A 20219-nucleotide genomic window follows, 5' to 3' on the forward strand; every position below is an offset into this window, starting at 1 on the left:
GCCATCATCAAACCGTCATTCAACCGCGTTTGACCATCTACCAATGCGCAGGACCCATCGTGCTACCTTTGGAACTTCTTGGAACCTTATTCGAACCACTGGTACGACATTCATCGAACCGGGTCGACCGTGGCCTCTTACCTGCAGAGCACATCACAAGTTCAGCTCGAACACCAGATCGCTACTACGGAAGACTTCAAACTGCCACCTATTCGAACTTCTAACTTTGCATCAAACAGCCATAATCACGGTGACCCCTTCTGAGAGCAGGGTTCGAAAATTGAGATTCGATTAGCAGGAACTAAACCCAGCTCCTGGGTGTCAGGCATCACCCTGTGGGCAGGAGCTAGCGCAGGAGAACCAGGAACTTCCAGAGATGCTCCTTTAACTTGTCCATTTTGTATGAACCATTGTGTTTAAATGCATATTATATGTGTTATAATTCTTCTTTATTAGCATTCTCAAATACTCAACGGTTAATGTCACTTTTACATGTTTGGAAGGCACCAGTTGGCCCTAGGAACCAAAGGTAGCGCCTGGTAGCTGGTGGTTTGAAGCTGAAAAGGCTCTACTATGCTAGAAGCAGGAGCTAAATAGCTCCCAGCCCCCCGCAAATTCGAACCCTGTGAGAGTATAAGGCGCCCCTCAACCCACGTTACCACAAAAGGCAAGGAGGTAAATCCCTTTACTGTGTCTGTTCTTTCCCCTTTGGTTGGGATTACTGTTGGTTTGTAGAAGTGCTAGTTTACGCCTTGAAACACTTGTGTATAGGCGCATTATAAATAACATCAATCAATCAATCAATCAATCAATCAATCAAGTGTGAGCGCTCGGTAGGCAGTTTAGCCTCTACTCATCCTCTTAATTATGCAGGACAGTAGTAATTTTATAAATGTAGTAGTCACCTAAAGTAAATAATCAAGTGCTGCAAGTCCTATCCATTATAGGCAATGTACGCTATGTGTACTATGACACGGGGCTTCCTCAGTTCAGTGAAATCATTCATCCAGAATTCTCCCTAAATTCGCTTGGTGCTGTGCACCGTTGACTGACAATTGGCAGAGGATCGGCTATGCCACCGCAAGCCGCAGACCCACCCTAGCCTGCGTGTGTGTGGCGACCCACACTGGAGTGTGCCTTGCTGACCTATGGGTCCATTGTGTTCACCATGGGGTCTGTACACAACAAAGTCCAGCATCAGAAGAAGCACCATGGTGTCCCCCGCTATGATGCCTCCCACAGATGTGGCATCAGAACGGCACAGTAAGTAGCTCCAATGGGCCAGCAGCATCTCCACCACAGCCGCCAATGTCCTTTTTTTATTTTTTTAAACTTTATTTGTTTTTAGTACAAAGACCTTTACAAATATATAAAATAGAAAAAGAAAACAAGATTAAAAAAAGACAATAGAACACAGAAAAAACATAATACAACCTTCAAATAAAATACCTAACTCCTAAGGTGGATTTTCCAAACAATGTTACATCAAGAATAATAACAAACACCATAAAAAAAGCCACACAACCTCACATGAAAATCATATTTGAGCGTTTTAGCAGGTTCTATCAAGTTCCTTTGCAATCACATTTACCAACTTCATAGTATTAAGTATGGAAGTGTTAGTGGCTCCCCACATACATTTCAGCCAAATCCAATTTCTGGCTACCATGGAAGTTGCTTGCAGAAATGAGTTCATTACTCTACAGTGTTCGTTTTCAAAATATGTACAAAAGGTAAACAGATGTTTTAACGTTTCTTGAGTTAATTTGCAGAATCTACAAATCTCTGTGCAACAAACTGATTTATCTTTGTGCCAATATTTCATTCTGACCCTTGTGTGTAATAAGTCTAAACGGAACAGCATATATGTTCTACGTACTTGTGAACAAGGACACAATATTATGTGTGCAAGGCGTGGAGATTGCTTATGGCAGAATTTGGAATATTCTGCAAATGAGGAATATCTCTGTATCTGCGAACAACCATCCGCCAAGTCGAGTTGAAAAAAAATGTTCTTGACCTTTGCCTGAAACAGATATAAATCCTCAACAGTCATGTTAATTTTTTCCAAAAGAGACAACATGCACCCTTTGTACTGAACCATGGACGGGGGGGTTGTTGCAAATAAACCTATGATTTAACCTGATATACAACTAATTTTTAGGGGGAACATCATTTTGGCAAAATTAGAAAGTAGTCGCCAATTATATCTAGCTGATAGAGAATTCAGGCCTAATTCATGCTTAAGAATTGCATTTGGCATAGACGCTGGAAGTCCCAGAGTGTATTTCCACATCGACCCTTGAAGTTGATCTAATAGAGGGCCTCAACTTTTTTCTGGTAAAATTCCAGTACCGGGATTAGCGAGAACTTACACATTTTGTAATATAAGATTTTCATTTGACTCCTTAGAGGGAGCAATTTTACCATTAGGAGTTCTTTCATTCTTTTATATGACATAGTGTTCGTCAAGATTAGACCTAAATGCAGTAGATTTATGGAAACTTCAATAGAGGCAGCCTCGATTGTCCACTGTAAGTGCCAAACTTGTTTCTTATTGCAAAAAACAATAATGTTTGATTTTTGAGGATTTACAGTTAAATTGTTGTTGTTGCAATACTGTAAGAAGCTTTCCAACTTCATTTGAAGTCACGCCTGAGTTCGGTCAAACAGCAGTATACCATCTGCATAAGCTAACCACGAAAGGGTAAAGGACCCTATGCGAACTGCAAAAGATTTATCAGAGTTCCATATCTCATCTATGTCAGCCAAGTAGAGGTTGAAGAGGATGGCAGCAAAATTACAACCTTGTTTAACACCAGTCCAACTAGGAATGGCCTCAGTAAATGATCCTGCACGATTGATTCGTACTTTAAAGTTCGTATTGAAATGAAGCATTTCTAGTAGAATGATCAGATACTGGGGAAAGTTGGCTGCATGCATTTTCTGCCATAATTTACCTCTTATAACGCAGTCGAAGGCTGCCTTTAGATCTAATGATGCAACAAATATGGGACTATTAGAAGGACAGTTAGCATAAGAAATGATAGGTGCAAGAATGCATGCGTGCCATTCCTTTTCTAAACCCTACTTGTGATGGGCTGAGACAGGCATTGTTACGGGAGAATATTTCCAACTCTTGCAAGATGAGAGAAGCAAACATTATTGCTGCTACGTCAATTATGGCTACTGGTCTATAGTTATTAGGATCGGCAATAGACCCCTTTTTATGTAGGGGAATAATAATTGACATAAGCCAAGAGTATGGAATCATTTTTGAACTAAAGATTTCTTTGAACATAGTGTTAAAAATCAAAGACCAAAACAGCGGGTCATCTTTGATTGAACATGGGGGTAGACCGTCTGGTCCTGCACATTTGGATCCCTTCAATTTATGGATTGCGTAGAGTATGTCTGTAGTACCCCAATGACAACAATTTGGAAGTAAGTGACACTCAGGAGGATGTTCACAAGATCTGAATTCTACTGGCAGAGCAAATTTGGACAGAAAAAAAGAAGTCCACGGTGAGCTGTCAATTCCTGAGTCAAATTCACGAATTTCTTCTTTATCTATTGATCTAATAATTCTCCATATATCTTTTGTCTAACGATTACATAATAAATTAACTATTCTTTGATTTTGCTTTACTTTAATCGAGGCACGTATCTGGCTTAAAGTGCATTTATAGTTAAATATTATTTTTTTTTTCTCGTTATACACTCAGAATTGATGATGCTCAACCTGGATTTCCTCACCTCTCGAAGGTCAACATTTTTCTTCCTTTTAAGAGAGGCAATTTCTTGAGAATATTGTACTACCTCATTTTTAGTTGTGTTGTGAATGCCACCCATATGGCCAATGTCCTTTGCCGGGAGTGTGTTAGGCCATCTCACACCAGGTTGCTTGGCCCACAGCACACTCTACAGGTCTGTGCACCCATAGTCTCAGCACTACTCGTAGGGGCACACAGTTATGGATGCTGTTGCCTGTTCAGAACAGTGCACAGAGTGTGTCTGGAGATCATCAATCTGAAACAATAATTCAAATATGAGTGGCCCAGGTGGGAGCTCCAACTCACACATCTTCACTCTGCTCCTGCCATCAAATGAATTATACCTCTTAACCCTATCTGATCCACTACTGGTGCTATGCCCCAGCATTAGATGAACATGCCAAGACTGAGTATTTTAAATGATCATATGCAATGTCAGATGATCCATTCAGCATTACTAAATGATTTGTACAATATGACCCTTCTTTCTTAGCCCAAAGAGTGGAAAGATTCTGCATCAATGCATCAGATGCATATGTTGCGTTCATAGATATCCTGATTGCAAAATGGGAAGACCAGTATGAGATTGTCTTATGCTCAGCTTGCCTGAGATGGATGGATGGGAAATGCCTTCATAGAACCCTAAGTAGACATGGGCTGGGCTGTCTTTGAAGATCTCTTTTGGGATATAGCAACCAGTGATCTCAGTGAAGTCCTCCAGGTCAGGAGCTCACAAATATCTGTAACTTTCGAAGAATCCAAACCTTTATGAAAGGTAGAGTTTAAAAAAAAGCAAAAATTGTTATTCCAAATCCTATTATTAAACATTTTGAAAAAGATCTAACGTTTTTGTCAAAGAAAACACATGCCTTTCACGAGGGAATATTCCACAAGCGTGAGGCACATTTTGCATAGCAAGCACATTCACACCAACACCTGTAGGACTATAAGACTGAGCCAGGGACGAGCACCCATACGCTGTGGCTCTGCAACAAGGTTAAGGGTTATTGGGAAGAGGTTCTTCAGTGGAATCGTTTAATTCTGGGCTTCCACTCCCCATGTTTGCGGATCACCTACGTATTAGGTCTGACGCCACGGCTTCAGTAATTGACAAGCACAGGGCTCTTGGTGTAGCTATGAAGCAAATATTGAAGCTTTGAAAACATGCTACTGGGCCCTCTTGAGATGATTGGCTGCACAATTTAACTCCTCTCTCAGCAAAGCAAAGAGTCTCCTTCCAAAGGAGGGACAAACTCGACGATTATGAGGAGGTGGGGGTACCTTTAATGAGTTATATGGGTATACTAGACATTTATTGAAAAAATCCGTATTCTCTGCACCTTTTTGTGAAATAGGTTCAAATGTTGTATTGTTCTTGTGGTTCTTGAAAGGAAATAACGTGTTTTTTAAAACAAAGAAATCTAAAAAAAGAAACACAGTTTATCCTAATGGACATTGTTAAAATGTGCATAATTGCCTCCGTGACTTCATAATTTACAAACACAGGACGCAGATGTCTCTACAGACCTAAGTATTATTTATGTATTTTATGCAATATTGTTTCGTTTCAAGTTGCACAGGAAGTGCAGTTTTGTTTTTCCTCATGCACGTGCTTTTTTAAAATGTATGTGTTTACATGTTGTACATAGTTTGACCTACCCAGCATCCCTTGCGAATCCCACGTGAATTCATACCAGGAGCGAATTCGATTCTGACTGACTTTAGGAATCTTATAGGTGTGCATGTAGGCGACCGTGTTGTCCAAACAGGCCCGGTAGTAGTTTTGCCCAGCTGTGGCTGCGCCAATCACATCCCGCATCTGCAAAAATGAAACACAAGCAAGGTCGTGGTTTTAGAATAATGAATACACATTTAGTGGAAGCACTAAAGTAAAATGATATCGACAAGATACAACTTTTACTTTGATACCTCCATGTCGAAGAACGTATTTAGTTGCAGCATTTTCTTTTATGGGGCCTAGACTGCAATTTCCCCTGCTCTACCCGCCTCCCTTCTGGGGGTATGCCCATCAGTTACCACCAAGGCTGTCTCTTGATGCAAGAGTTAGATATCTGGTAAAGTGCAAAGGAAATGGGCAGTTACATTAGGAAGAACCAAGCTCTTATAGCCTTGTGGACAGCTGGGCACACGTCAATGTCCAGAATAGCCTGTCGAGTTCAAGAGCCCCATCCCCCCTCGCGCCGTTGTAGTAGGGAATATTTAATTTGTTATTCTTTTATTGTGATTTGGTTTCCAATAAAACCTTGCACAATTTCTAATACAAAAACAAGAAGAAAATACATTAATGGCACTATATCAGTAGACATAATAAGAAAATTGAAGTTGTGTCGGGAGGATATCTCAGGGGCAACATGCTCGCCTTTGGAAGCAAGAGACACAGAGAAACACAGGTTCGATCCAGGGTCCGCGCTTAGAAAACTCTGGGTATTATGCACGTTATAAATAATCAATGACAAGTATTTTGTTTAAAGAAGGAGTAGAAATTCCAACAAAATTCATGACCAGAAACATGCAGAGAAGAAAGTATTCATCTGAAATGTGTAACCTTCAAAATGTTTTTCCCTGCTTTCTTGTAATTTAGGGCAATCAATGGTGTTTTAGCATTTCAACAACTTCAGCATTTATACATAAGCAACAGATACGTATGCTACTTGGAATGTTTGTTCTAGCACCAACAACTTCGTTCTTTGGCTGTAAATTTAATTTCAAATGTAGGACAACATTCCTAAATTTTGGACATAGAAAAAAGGTAGTCGTTAACTATGTTATAGGGTTTGTCTCCTGAGGCAGTGTTATAAAAAAGGGAAAACTGCTCATGGTATCTATAGTGCTACACCATTTTGGTCCCATATTGTCCTTTTAATTATCATTGAAGTCACATGAAGAGAGCTTTCGTCAAATTAAAGTTACTTGGTAGCTTCTCACAAATTTCCATGGAGGGCGTAGGCTTGCTGGACTCAGCCGCCGGCAGCAGTATAGGCGGCACCTGCTAGAACCTAAATGAGACAGAGCATGGCAATCTCAGCTCCCTAGGCTCTTAGGCAGCAAGTCTCAGGCCAACCACTACAGACTCATTGTGGGAAGGGAGGACCCAGAGAGGAGGCTAGTTGAGCTCCCATTGGAAGTACTGCACCATATGAACAATCCAAGAAATCTGAGCAAGTGGTAAGTAGTATGCAACGTCGCCACAGATTTTGTATAGTTGGGCTCTATTTTTGTACCATCCATATAAGACAGATCAGAGGTGAGGGAATGGTGTGGAGGGGTAGTTACATTGGAGCCAATCGCTGTGGTATTCCCTGGCTGCTGCAGCCACAACACAACCACAGATAAGGGGCAGACGAGTTACCAGCTTTGAGCCTCTAAATACATATGTAAATAGTTGTTGCCTTCAGGTATAGTAAGCTCTGAGATGGCTGACGTCTGGCTCATTTGTATTCTGGAAAGGCCCTGCTCATCCAATTGAGCCAACAGTGTATATTGCGTGTATATTAAAGCTCCTTTTGCACGCATAGGCCACCGCTGTTGTCGAAGAAGACACTGAACAATAGTGACCAGCTGCATTATGAGGTACAAAGGATTGGCTCTTTAAATAAACAAATGAACTGTTTCCTACCACCACATTCTTTCTGAACACTTCTGCACCATTATGTGCTCCTTTTGTTTAATAAGTCCAAGAGTACCTCACGCCGTAACCCTATTCTTGGCCTCGGAGGCTAGTACATTGTTTATGTAATCATTCATTCTAAGCCAAATCCTAACTTTCTCTGACCTCAACTCAGCCCAACAAACTAATGACAACTCTAAGACTGTACTAAGACTGTAACCCAAAATCATTATTTTTACCAAAGCAACTACTCTCAGAAACCTTTTAAGTCCCTCCTTCCTCAAACCAGAGCCAATTGGACAGGACTATTGGTTAGCATCCAGTACTAAACCAGAAGGCTGTGGAGCATGTAATTTCTGTAAATACACATTATCGCCAACTAAAGTGTTCAAATGCCATGGATGTCTTGAAATCAAGATTAAAGACTTTATCAATTGTCGATCGAAGTACGTTATATATGGGATCCAATGTGTTTGTAAGAAAATGTATATTGGTAGTACCATTAGAGAAGTCCGGTTTCGAATACATGAACATCCTAACAACCTCAGCAGCAAAGATATTAGATTACCATTAGCCGTTCACTGGCAGGAAAATCAACAACTGGACAATGCCAAAGATATCAAATACATCGGATTACAGCAGATTCAACTGCATCTGAGAGGTGGAGACAGTGAGTTGAAGCTACGCCAACAGGAGGCTAAAATGATTTGTAAACTTCGATGTATTTCACTCGGCCTCAACAAGGAACATGAGCTTAATGTCTTCTTATAGCTTGTATAGATATTGTCTAAGGACCTACGTGAAATTTTTGGATTAACCAAGGTACGAAACAGCAAGTACATTACTAAAATGGAGCTACATACAGCTTTCCTTTCTAAGTATCAACATGTAGCTACAAGCCCACACAGAGTTGTCTACGGAGTGTCATCAAACATTTCATAACACCTCACAGGTACCTAGACTCTTATTTAAGTATACTCTATTGGGCTCCATGTATTGATTATTTCCTATCAAATAGAATGATATATATGACATACCTAGAAAGGAACCTCCCTAGGGAACAGCCATCTCTTAATCATATTATTTACTTGTGTGACCGAGTCTTATACAACTTAATGTATTACTACAAGTCGATTTTTTAGTTTTGCTTCAACGTAACACATGCGGCAAGTTCAGGCTGCACTATTTAACAATGACTGGGACATAAACAAGAAGTGTCACTAAATTAACACACACCACAAATACGCTTGATATAGGTTTCATTGAAATCTCGGTAAATGTTAAAAGCAGCAACTCGAAGCCGTACTAATTTCCTGTTAGTTTTGGGTTACCTAGCAACCCGGGTCACGTGATTTAACCCATGACCAGGAAACAGGACTGGGTCTGCCGTGGACCATTACAGATACACGTCGGTCTCACTTATTACACAGCTAAACTTTACCCAACACAGCTATTTTAATATGACAATCTTATCAGGATTTGGAAAGCAATCTGACCACTTGTGGCCTCACAATCTTGTGTTACTCCGAGAATCCAGATCACGTGACAAGACATGTGACCGGAACAGGACTACTTGGGTTCCATGGTTGCGCATCCCCTTTGCCGATGCACTAGAAACTGCCCGACAGCGTTCGACATTAGTCCCTGAATCGTAACCCTGCCGGTAAGCCTCATTTGTCCTGTCAGTCTTCAACAACCAGCTTCAACCCTTTGCAACTATAAATATAGATAAGTTTGACTCAAGACTTTAATGTATTTATCACAAACGTATATATACATCTTTTTAGATTCCGGCGTGAATACTTGTCAAGAATTGCTGAGTTGCCCAATGATGGCGGATCGTATATAACCAGATCACATCCCATTTTCAGGTAAAAACGCCAATTTACTCATGAAATAAGCAACTAACTCACTTTTATCATAACCATTGACATTTATACAGAGTTAGTTCACCAATGCCTATCTCCATGTGATTTCTCCATAGTCAACCTAAACATAATCAGACAATGCCGAGCAGGGTCTGAAGAATTCGGATTTAATTAAGGAGAAAGATTACCCTGTTGCATCAGAAAAAATTTGTGACCACCATTTGTACTTACCATCTGGTCACATCAATGTCCACCCTATATTTAAGGTACATAATTATTACTTGTCACTGAGCACTTTCAAGTTTAACCTCTATAGGAAATTGCACATTGGACTGGCAGGACAATCTAACCAATTGGTCTAATGCTTGTTAACATGCCCGCATGTGCTAGTTGTAGTCAGGGGAGTAATTTACTTTTACTTTCACTTTGCATTTCATATGGTTTCATTCGCACAAATGTGCAAAAATTGGTCTATTCGCAAAAATTAGTAAAAGTATTTGGAAAATAATTTTCAACATAAAAATAATTTTCAAACTAGTTTCCACTCTCAATGAACTACTTTCATGCCTTTTAAACAAAACCTCATGAAGGAAATGTATTCCAATAATGTTGTAGTGTTTGTAAAAATACCTAGTGCTTTTGCCCACACATTCATTTATTTTCTTTTCTCTTTCTTTTTTCCCTTTTCGCTGTGTTTGCTTCTTCCCCATGCCTTTCTGTAACAGGAATTGTAAACAAATGTAAAAAATTCTGGTTGTATCAATGAATACTACCATTACGCCCTGAAGACGGCCTAGTCAGGTTGAAACACGTGTTGGCGTGTCGTAGCTTTACATGTGACCAAGGAGGCTAATTCAAAGTCAATTGGACAACTTATAAAATCATTTTATTTGATAGTTAAACAATTGTTTTTGGAACATAACAATTTTCTTGCAAGTGTATGAAGTCAATACTGTATGAAGTTAATACTATTGCCTATTTGAATTGTATTTCAATACAGAAATTTATTTGAATCATACAGTTTTCTACTTGGAATTATTTTCAATCAAACTATAACAAATAATACAATTTGGTAGGACATTAAGACTGCATGAGCGCAGTCTGTGAGGTTAGCGCCCCTCATGATATACCAATTAATTATCACCCTCCTAGTCTCATCGTCCAATGGCACTTCACATGCAGGGATCTTGTACGCTCTTAGGTCTGTAGGAAATCGTGTTCGAACATGTCCAGGAATATTGAAAAGGCACATTAACGTTTCTGGTAATGCTAATTTATGTGTCACCATGTTTTCAATGCAAAAAGCATTATGCCATCAAGTCCATGGGTCGAGTACATTTACTTTAGTCCAAGTAGACACACTAAGTTACTCGACCTGCAGCTCTGATGGGATTTTCAAGGTTTTTCGAGGCCTGAAGTCATAACGTTGTTGGCAGATGAACTTGTGAATTGATTGTGCCACTTAATGTTTTTCTGAATTGCAGTACTAGTGTAATGCGGTAATAGGAAAGCACTATCTGTTTGGCTATTTTTGTTTCATTCAAGTGATAGGACTATGGGAACAGACTACTGTGAAAAAGGTACTGCCATACGAGTGGCTGCCTAGAACCTGCTTCCAGTACTGGGACATGGTCGGGCTGGGGCATATAATTGGCTCAGGCACCAATGATAAAGTGGCCCACAGAGGCAAATAGGAATTAATTCCTTTTGTGACAGACTATTTGAGTAGTGCCATGGTTTTTTGTAATTGTGCATTTTAAAGAACATTTCTTTAGTAACAATGGTCAGAACTACAGGCTGCAACAGTGAAGTAACTGAACACATGGCCTATGGGCCAATCTGAGCATGTGACAAATTGATACCAGTTTTAGGGGTTTCAGGTATTCCCCAGAGATTTGTTTTCTATTTTGTAACAAAGAACAAAGAAAGGACCAAATTGTAACTGGGGATTCTCTGAACACACAACTCTCATTTTGCACACATCTAATACCTCGTTCTGATACCTCCCTCAGTAATATTGGCTTTACCAGAACCCCTTCCGGGTTTTAGCAGGTGGGAATGCAATAGGATTATCTGTTTAGTAGCCCCACAACTCCTGGTCACTCTTGAACACATTCCAATGCCATCACGAATCCATAACAAGACTTAAGCTCTGGGGTATGCACAGAGCAGGTAGACACAATGGCTAAGACCACTGGTACAAATGCTTCCAGGACTGTGTATGCCACTCCATTTCCGAGTCCCCCAAAATGAGAATTTGTGATGCTTAACATGGCCTACAAACAATCGAGAGAATTAATTGTCCCGGGTAAGGAGTGGCACACAAGATGACCAGGCATACTGCAGATTTCTGGCAATTCTAATCACATTGGAATTCCCAGGAATCTCCATTTCATTGATCCACATGCAGTGCTCTTGTATGTCTGTGGTGCTGCAGGCATGCTGACAAACTTCACACAGCAATTTACATTATTTTGTATTTTATGAGCATTTGTTAGGCGCTTATACAACTGAATACTGTTTCAAAGCACCACAAGGCTAAATGGGAAGGGAACAGGGGAATAATAACAATATCAAAACAGTACACAGTCATGGTCCTACTAGGCCTTGTGGCATTCAGCCATGCATGTGCAGTGCGTGGCAGGGGGAGCAGGGAATTGGGCAAGTTCTGGTGGAGGGCCCAGGCGGGAAGTGCAAGGGGAGCTAAGTGGGAAAGCCTCGGATAAGTGCTAGTCCAGGCGACTCCCAAGGGTGGGATGCAGAGCTGCTAGGCAGGGGCCAGCAAGGGCAGTGCATTGAGGAGGGGTGCTGGTATCGACTGGGAAGAGAGCCTAGGATCCTGCGTGATTCACGAGAGTCAGGCCACCAGTCACAGCGGCAGTGGGGTGATTAGCAGGGAAGGGACAGAGGAGAAGAGGTAGATAACAGCAGTTTTGAGCAATTTTCAGAACTTAAGGAGGTCCCGCTCAAGTCTGAGAGGGGCAGAAAGGCTGTTACAAATGAACACCAGCCGAGGAGACAGCGCTGCCCCACACTCTCTGCTGGGAGAAGCGTTTGACAGTGAAAGCATTGGAGTGGGAGGAGCATTGGGCTCGAGCAGGGGAGTATTTAGGGAGGAAAAGTTGGAGATAGCGTGGTCCCAGGCCCCAGAAAGCCTTGTGAATGATGCAGAGGGTCTGGAATTTGATCCTTGCAGCCACCGGGAGCCAATAGAGAGATTTTAGGGATGGAGAGATACAGTCCCTGGGCTTGAGGTCAAGGATAAGTCTTGGTGCCCTATTCTGTATTAGCTGGAGGGGGCATAGGGAGGAAAGAGGGAGATTGATAAAGAGGCTATTGCAGTAGACCAGCCTGGAGATGACTAGAGCTCTGGAGACATTTAGCTTATGGGGGAAAGTGAGGAAAGGAAGAGTGCCTCTGAGGAGATGGATCTGGAAGCGGGACTTCTTAGTAAGATCTGTGATGTGAGGGATGAGGGAGAGAGCAGAGAAGATGACCCCGAAGTTTTTGGCCTCACAGGATGGTGGGGGAAGAGGTACCAAAGAGGGTGGCCAGGGGGTAGGAGAAAAGGGGGACTCGGGTGTCTCTATGAGAAGGATCTCCGTCTTACTGCCATTAAGGCAAAAATCCTTAGCTGCACACCATGCCTGAATGGTGGGCTAACAGTCAGGAATCAGAGGCGAGGAAAAGGAGGCAGTGGAGGAAACTTGAAGGAAAGTTGTGTGTCATCAGCATAACACTGGAAATGAGGAGAGGAGGACATCAGGTGAGCAAGAGGAGCAAAATAGATATTGAAGAGACATGGCGAAAGGATAGAGCCCTGTGGGTCACCAGAGGTAGAGAGTGAGGTGGTGGATGAGAAAGGACCAAATTGTAACTGGGAAGAGTGGTTAGTGAGGAAAAAGCTCAGCCAATCCAGTGCCCGGTCAGTGATGCTGAGGGTCTCACTGCGTTGTTTTATGAGGATGAAAGGTTGACCATGCCAAAGGCAGAGGAGACATCAATGAGAATGAGAACAGCAGGAGATTTGGAGTCAAGATTTGTGAGCATGGTTTCAAAGGTCTTCAGGAGAGCAGTTTCTGTGCCTCTGTATTTTTATATGAAATGGGAGGCCAAAGCGGTACAGGGGGCCTGGGAAGGGCGGAGAGAAGTGGAAACTTCGGCTGGGTTGGCAAGTTCCTTGCAGATTTTGAAAATGTGGCCGTGTTGTAGTGGCTCCAGAGATGCGTGCTTGGATGTAGCAATATTGATTTTGGATCAGATGGCAGGCCAGTTTGTCAGAGGGCAAACCTCAGGTCTGCCACTTGTGTTAAGCAACTCTGCACTCATGTTGAGCAGATGCTAGATCGGAGTCATACTAGATGTTGCTCTTGGAGGTAGGTTTTAGGCGGATCCTCATGACAGGTGCAAGGATCTCAAGGGTGTTTGAAATGGAGAGGTACAGGTTAGCGAGGACAGAGTCAGAGGGAGAATCGGAGGTGGGGCTGGGAGGGGGATGAAGAGGAAGGCGAAAGCAGCAACTTTTACTCGCTTCATAGGTCGGATAATGGTGAAGAAGGCTGGCAGTGCTGGGGTGGCTAGGATAGAGGGCCCATGTGGGAGGAGAGAGTGCTCAGACCAAGAGAGGGAGGTGGTGACTGGATTAGAGATAGCGATGTTGCCAGAAATGAGGGCGTCCAGGGTGTGACCGGCAGAGTGGGTCGGGCCGGGGGGGGGAATGGAGAGAGATTGGGAGTCACATATGATACGGAACTGAAGGGTGGAGGTTTCAAGGGAGACAAGGTGGATGTTGACATCACCAAGGAGGACTGTGGAAGAAGAGCTTAAGAGGCAGGAGATGAGGTCAGCCCATTCAGAGAGGAAGAAAGGGATATGGCCAGGGGGCCTGTAGATTGTGCAAAGGGTGTGAGAGATGGTAGGTGAGACCCCAAGCTTGCAGACAAGGCATTCAATCAAAAGAGGAGTAGGATTGAGTAGGTCTGGCAGATGTAGGGACCAACTCAGGGAAGATGAGGGCCACTCCGCCGCCAGGTCTGTCGGCATATGCTTGAGAAAAAATAATTGGAACACATGTTTCCTAAATTAAGCACGTGGAGAATTATGTTGTAATGTTTTATCATAATGGCATGCTTGTTGTCACAGCCAAGTTTCTGGCACACTATGCAGACACATCAGAAATGTATTGTACATCGTGGATGAGGACTTTTTGAAGGGCATTGTGTCACAGATGGCCTCAAGAACACACCAACTTTCGAAGACAGTTCAATGGTTTTCATTGGTTTTGTAGTCAAGGGGCTCTCTAAGGCGATGCTCCTTTCTATCTTGTCTAGAGCCGGGCATTTCCTCCCTAACCCAAGCATCCCTCAACCCCGTGCTTGTCGCTAGAGATCGGTAAACTGTACTATCTAAAATGTTGTCTTATCTACATGTGATGGCCTAAAGGCAGAACGCCTTATCTATCTGGGACTTCCTCAAGGAACAATATAGGTCGTCCCTACTCTAAAGTTCCCAGAATGATGTAGATTTGGGATTTGTGCTTTTCAGACACTCAGGCCCCACTTTTTCCTATTTTTACCCACCTGACTATTCTTATCCCTAGGACTGGCTGTCACTCTTTTACCTCCTCCTACTCTACTACCACAGGTTCCGCTCACCGTCTCTCCTCTCTCTCCCTGACAATTCCTCCCCTGTCCCTCTGATGTTCCTCCTTCTAGTAACTGCCTACACTCTTTGTTTTTACTTCTAACTACTTTCATCTCTCCTCTCTACCACATTTACTCTCCCCTCTACACATGTGTACTTCTCCCCTCTGCACAATACTACTACTTCCCTATCTACACTACCAGTAATAGTCTCCACTATACACTACTACTCTCCTCTCCACAATAGTACTCCTCTCCTCTCCACGCTACTGCTACTTCCAGCTCCACATTACTACTCCCCTCTCCACACTACTACTGCGAATACTCCACTCTCCACACTACTACTTCACCAAACCTTCTACCTTAGTCACCCCATTTCAATTCCGCAGACACCTTTTCTCTAACTCGTTACTCTCTTTCTATCAATCTCACTCCCACACCTTTCATGCACACTCAAACACAAGTATTGCTCTCTGCCACCAACCACTACCTCACCTTGCACACTCCAACAACTCTTCTCCGTGGTCCTCTGCTCAATCCTTCCACCGTCTGCTTTCTTGGTCCTACTGATCCTCCGCTGACCACACCCAAACAATCAACACCTTCCTGCTTCCTGTCCGCCTTCCTTTTAAGCTCCCCCTTCACCCACCACTGGCTCTCTCCCTCTTCTAGCTGTTCTCTTCCCTGGTGAGGTGTTAAAATCAAACAAACATTCAAAAGGAGTCGTAAGCCCTACCCCTTTTCCATCCACCGGATGGCTAGTTTCCAGAAATGCCGTGCAGCAACAGTTACTATCCCAGTTCGTGTGAGGGTCACTGGATGCGCAAGGATGCAGGCTTGGTGAGGCTGCCACTCTGCAGTCCCCCTGCATTTAAGCATAATGTTTTTGTATGTGTGAGTCTCGCTGGACACTCCACACCCTGGCTCATGCTTGCGTTGAGCTGGTACGGTTTGCTGATTCTTGGTGGGTGGATTTTGATGGAGTGGTCTGTGCTCGGACTCATTGTGCTGATTTAATAGGAGTGCGTTGCATAGTGACTTTGTTTGTTCAGGCTGCTGCACGGTTTGTTCCGTCTCTTGTTCGCTCGGCTTGGTCTCTCTCAGGGCACTCACTGGCTGTCCCATTGCAGCTGCTGATGGTGTAGATCTTACAAGACAACGAGAAAGACACCGGCCAGAATTGTGCTGTGAGGGTATGGGTGATAGTGGTCCATTGGTCTCACAACCTGTCACAGGGGGAAGGGAAAGGGATCGGTCGGACTGTTGCTGGTGTAAACCCTGGCAGGCCTCCCACTCCAGGCTGATTAGGGTACCTAACTCTATCTGACAGGGACAGATCTATGTTACAATTGCTAGTGTGTTAGGTTGATCCTGATATTTAAAGTTTATCATGTTTTTATAATGCTTTCTGTGGCAGGTTTATTTTTTAAGTCTTGTTTTTTCTTATCTGAATGTCACAAGGCCTAGGAGGACCGTTTTTTTGTATCTTCATCCCTGCCCCACCGCTTGCCTTGTTGCGCCTTGAAACACATTGTGTATAGGCACATTCCAATTAACTAATACATAAATAAATAAATCATTGGTTTGTAATGCTTTTAAATCCTCCATGCGATTTCCTAACAACCCCTGCAGGGTGAAAATGGCAAATTCTGCCATTTTGACGTCTGAATCATAATGACGTTTCAGTGAACGCTATTGACCTCCATTCCTTACGATGTTAGGTGTAACTCGTGCATTTAGGCTTGGGCAATTGGACATAATCAGCATAAGAACAATACTGTGCTACAGTCAGAAATCTGTCAGTCAGTTCTCCATGTAACACGAACAGACCATGGAATGTGAATGGTACACAATGCAGAGTAGTGGGTTGAAACAAGTAAGTAAAATCCAGGCAACGAGGGTCAAAAACCATAAAACCATCCTGACTTTGATGGAATATGCAGATCGCCAGGCCTAAGCAGTCTGCAAGTGTCGCTTATATCTTGATAGCACATACTGTACATGGTCTCCAGTTTTACCCCTGTCCAGCCATAAAACAGAGATGCAGTACACACCGGGCTAATACTATAGCACTATTAGGCTGCCCCAGTGAGAGATTTTGGGTACATACATGCTAATTAGCATAGCACAGCATTTACTGTATGCATCACACACTTATTGGTAATGGCCGAGGTAAATGCAGCAAAGTGAAATGTGATGCATACGCCATCATTCTGGCGATGCATTAGTTCTCTCTTTACCTGTCCAATTAAACTGGAGAAGACAAAGACGCCCAAGAAATAATTCAAAAGCTGGAAGAGTATCTCAAATACATTCTGCGGTTCGGCCAGGCCTCCAATGGTGATTAATGTCCGCACGGCAAAGTAGTAGCATCTCAGATACCTGCGGGTACAGAAAAGCTGTTTATCATGAATCCCTCACTTCTAAACAGTCTAAGTACAGTAATGGCACACACTGTGCATTCATCGAGTAACACAAGTGAAATAATACAAATACAAATGCTGTGGTAATTTATAAAAAAAAGCACTGGCAAAGTCAACAATGTTTGTTGGCTTTTATCTGGGAAAGGGACAGCCATTTGCTAAGTACTGTCATTATCGTACTTCCTTGCTATAAGATGGCAGCAACTGGCAACTGGTGTGATTACCTGGGCATATCATAGCAGTGCTTGGCAAATGCATATCTGATACTTCTACACAAGCCAAGACTATTGATTTTGTCAATTCTTGTTTCTAACAGATCAAGGAATAGATGTAAGTCATAAGGTTGAAGGTACACTAGGCTAAGCCATTTTTACTACACCAGTAGCACATTTACAGCAGCAATTCAGGCATTATTTCTCAGCAGACTGCTGAGAGATAACAGTGGCAGGTCAACGTTGGATGTTATGGCTTGACAGACACAGCTCAAAGAGGCCCCAGGAGGATGCATTATTGGGAGTGTGGGTACATGTAGTGGGAGGCAGTGGGTGGGAATGGCCAGAAGGGTAAGCATTGCCATTGGTAGACAATGCGTTGTTAAATAACTAAACACCACCGGTAAACTGTGTCCCCCCACATGTCCTCACCCTTCTAGCTGTACTCCCCAAAATAATGAGCATGCAGGGCCGCAGAAACTACTGCATTGCTAAGTGAGAAACAGTGGCTCGCCCCTTTGATTTCTGGAAACTGCCACCCTCTTATCTCCGCCCCAGTGAATTATGAGTGATTGAGCAATCTCCCTAGTTGAAATGTGCGTCTTTTCTTTGCATTGCTATGAAGACTTGTGTATGCTTCAGGAACATATGAGTTACATTGGTGACGGCTTTAATGTGCAATTCCTGGATTACTTATCAGAAAACTTCATTACACATAATCCTTCACTTCCACATCTATCCTTACTCTCTGACGTGTGTCCTCACCCACACCACAGGCAACTAGCGCCCTCATTTGCAGCCTTCAGGGAGGGCTGCCTCCCTTATTAACTCATGCATTCTACTCAAGCAATAAACTTCAAGGGAAGTTAAAGCTGAGGAACTGGGAGGGTGAGAGGGTATAAAGGAATGACGAGGGAGAGCAGGACTAGGTGTAATGAAGATTACAGGTTAGTCATCTGGGATTTCCCACCCTGAACCTCTTCCTTGTCACAGTCCTTGCACTCAGACCGCCTTGATTTGGTGCAGATGTCTTTTGAGGGGTTACTGTTTAAAGTCTCTCTCATCTATAAGGCTGAGTTGATACGCTTCTCATTTTTCCTTTTGTGCTTCATTTCATGATTGTAGTAAGAGCCAGGAAAGGGGGCTCCCTATTGACGAACCACTAAAGGTAATTCCTTTAAAGTGAAATTATTCAAATTAAGAGAAGGAGCAGCCCGTTGAGGTTACTTACTCAACACTGTAGCTCGGGAAACCATGGCATGTAATGCAGTAAACCAACTACTGCTAGGGACTATGGCCCATACCAGGTAGGTCACCAAAGAAGTTGTTATACCCTTATTAAGCAACCAGGGTGTCCAATGAATCTCCTGGGTTCTATGCGAGCCCTAGAGCACAGTTGGAACTCTATGATAAAGTGGTGTGATTCCTCCATGCAGAGAACCGTATCACTGAAGGGAGCACATAAGAGGGGCCAGTAGAGATTGGGATGTGAAGAGGGGCCACTAGAGATCGGGAAGTGAAGAGGGGCCAGTAGAGATCAGGAAGTGAAGAGGGGCCACTAGAGATCGGGATGTGAAGAGGGGCCACTAGAGATCGGGAAGTGAAGAGGGGCCACTAGACATCGGGATGTGAAGAGGGGCCACTAGAGATCGGGAAGTGAAGAGGGGCCAGTAGAGATCGGGAAGTGAAGAGGGGCCACTAGAGATCGGGATGTGAAGAGGGGCCACTAGAGATCGGGAAGTGAAGAGGGGCCAGTAGAGATCGGGAAGTGAAGAGGGGCCACTAGGGATCGGGATGTGAAGAGGGGCCACTAGAGATCGGGAAGTGAAGAGGGGCCACTAGAGATCGGGAAGTGAAGAGGGGCCACTAGAGATCGGGAAGTGAAGAGGGGCCACTAGAGATCAGGAAGTGAAGAGGGGCCATTAGAGATCGGGAAGTGAAGAGGGGCCACTAGAGATCAGGAAGTGAAGAGGGGCCAGTAGAGATCGGGAAATGAAGAGGGGCCAGTAGAGATCGGGAAGTGAAGAGGGGCCACTAGAGATCGGGAAGTGAAGAGGGGCCACTAGAGATCGGGAAGTGAAGAGGGGCCAGTAGAGATCGGGAAATGAAGAGGGGCCATTAGAGATCAGGAAGTGAAGAGGGGCCACTAGAGATCGGGAAGTGAAGAGGGGCCACTAGAGATCAGGAAGTGAAGAGGGGCCAGTAGAGATCGGGGAGTGAAGAGGGGCCTCTAGAGATCTGGAAGCAAGGAGGGGCCACTAGAGATCGGGAAGTGAAAAGGGGCCACTGGAGATCGGGATGTGAAGAGGGGCCACTAGAGATCGGGAAGTGAAAAGGGGCCACTGGAGATCGGGATGTGAAGAGGGGCCACTAGAGATCGGGAAGTGGAATAGCACTTTTCAGGATGCACAAATAAATCAGCTGTGATCTAAAATGAGATCTGTAGTCGTAGTTTGAAATTACCTGTGACTTTCGGGCAGCCCTGGATAGCTTATCCATGTATGGAAGAGGGTGAAGAGGCCTTAAAATGAGCTCACACTCCTCCCTTTGAGAATAGAGGAAGTGGCACTTCTCGTCCCTTCAAAACTACCATGTCCGAGGACAGAGAAAAAGTCGCAACCTAGAGGAAGACAATCAGGGTCTTGTGAGTGGAGGGTGTGTCCAGAATACCTC

The 20219-nt window shown here is 43.5% G+C and overlaps 1 protein-coding gene across 2 annotated transcripts in view; it reads right to left on the reverse strand.

Moving 5' to 3' along the window:
• Nucleotides 1-20219, reverse strand: part of CNGB3 (cyclic nucleotide gated channel subunit beta 3) — a 1205394-nt gene that overhangs the window by 312284 nt on the left and 872891 nt on the right. For both annotated transcript variants that reach the window (XM_069621307.1, XM_069621308.1), the window contains exons 12-13: nucleotides 17152-17293; nucleotides 5433-5592 (exon numbers count right to left, since the gene is read on the reverse strand). In XM_069621307.1, the coding sequence (XP_069477408.1) occupies nucleotides 5433-5592; nucleotides 17152-17293 (302 nt within the window). The remainder of the gene's footprint in view (nucleotides 1-5432; nucleotides 5593-17151; nucleotides 17294-20219) is intronic.

The sequence above is a fragment of the Ambystoma mexicanum genome, chromosome 5q, assembly GCF_040938575.1.
Source record: "Ambystoma mexicanum isolate Mex_15411 chromosome 5q, UKY_AmexF1_1, whole genome shotgun sequence".
Taxonomy (NCBI): Eukaryota; Metazoa; Chordata; class Amphibia; order Caudata; family Ambystomatidae; genus Ambystoma; species Ambystoma mexicanum.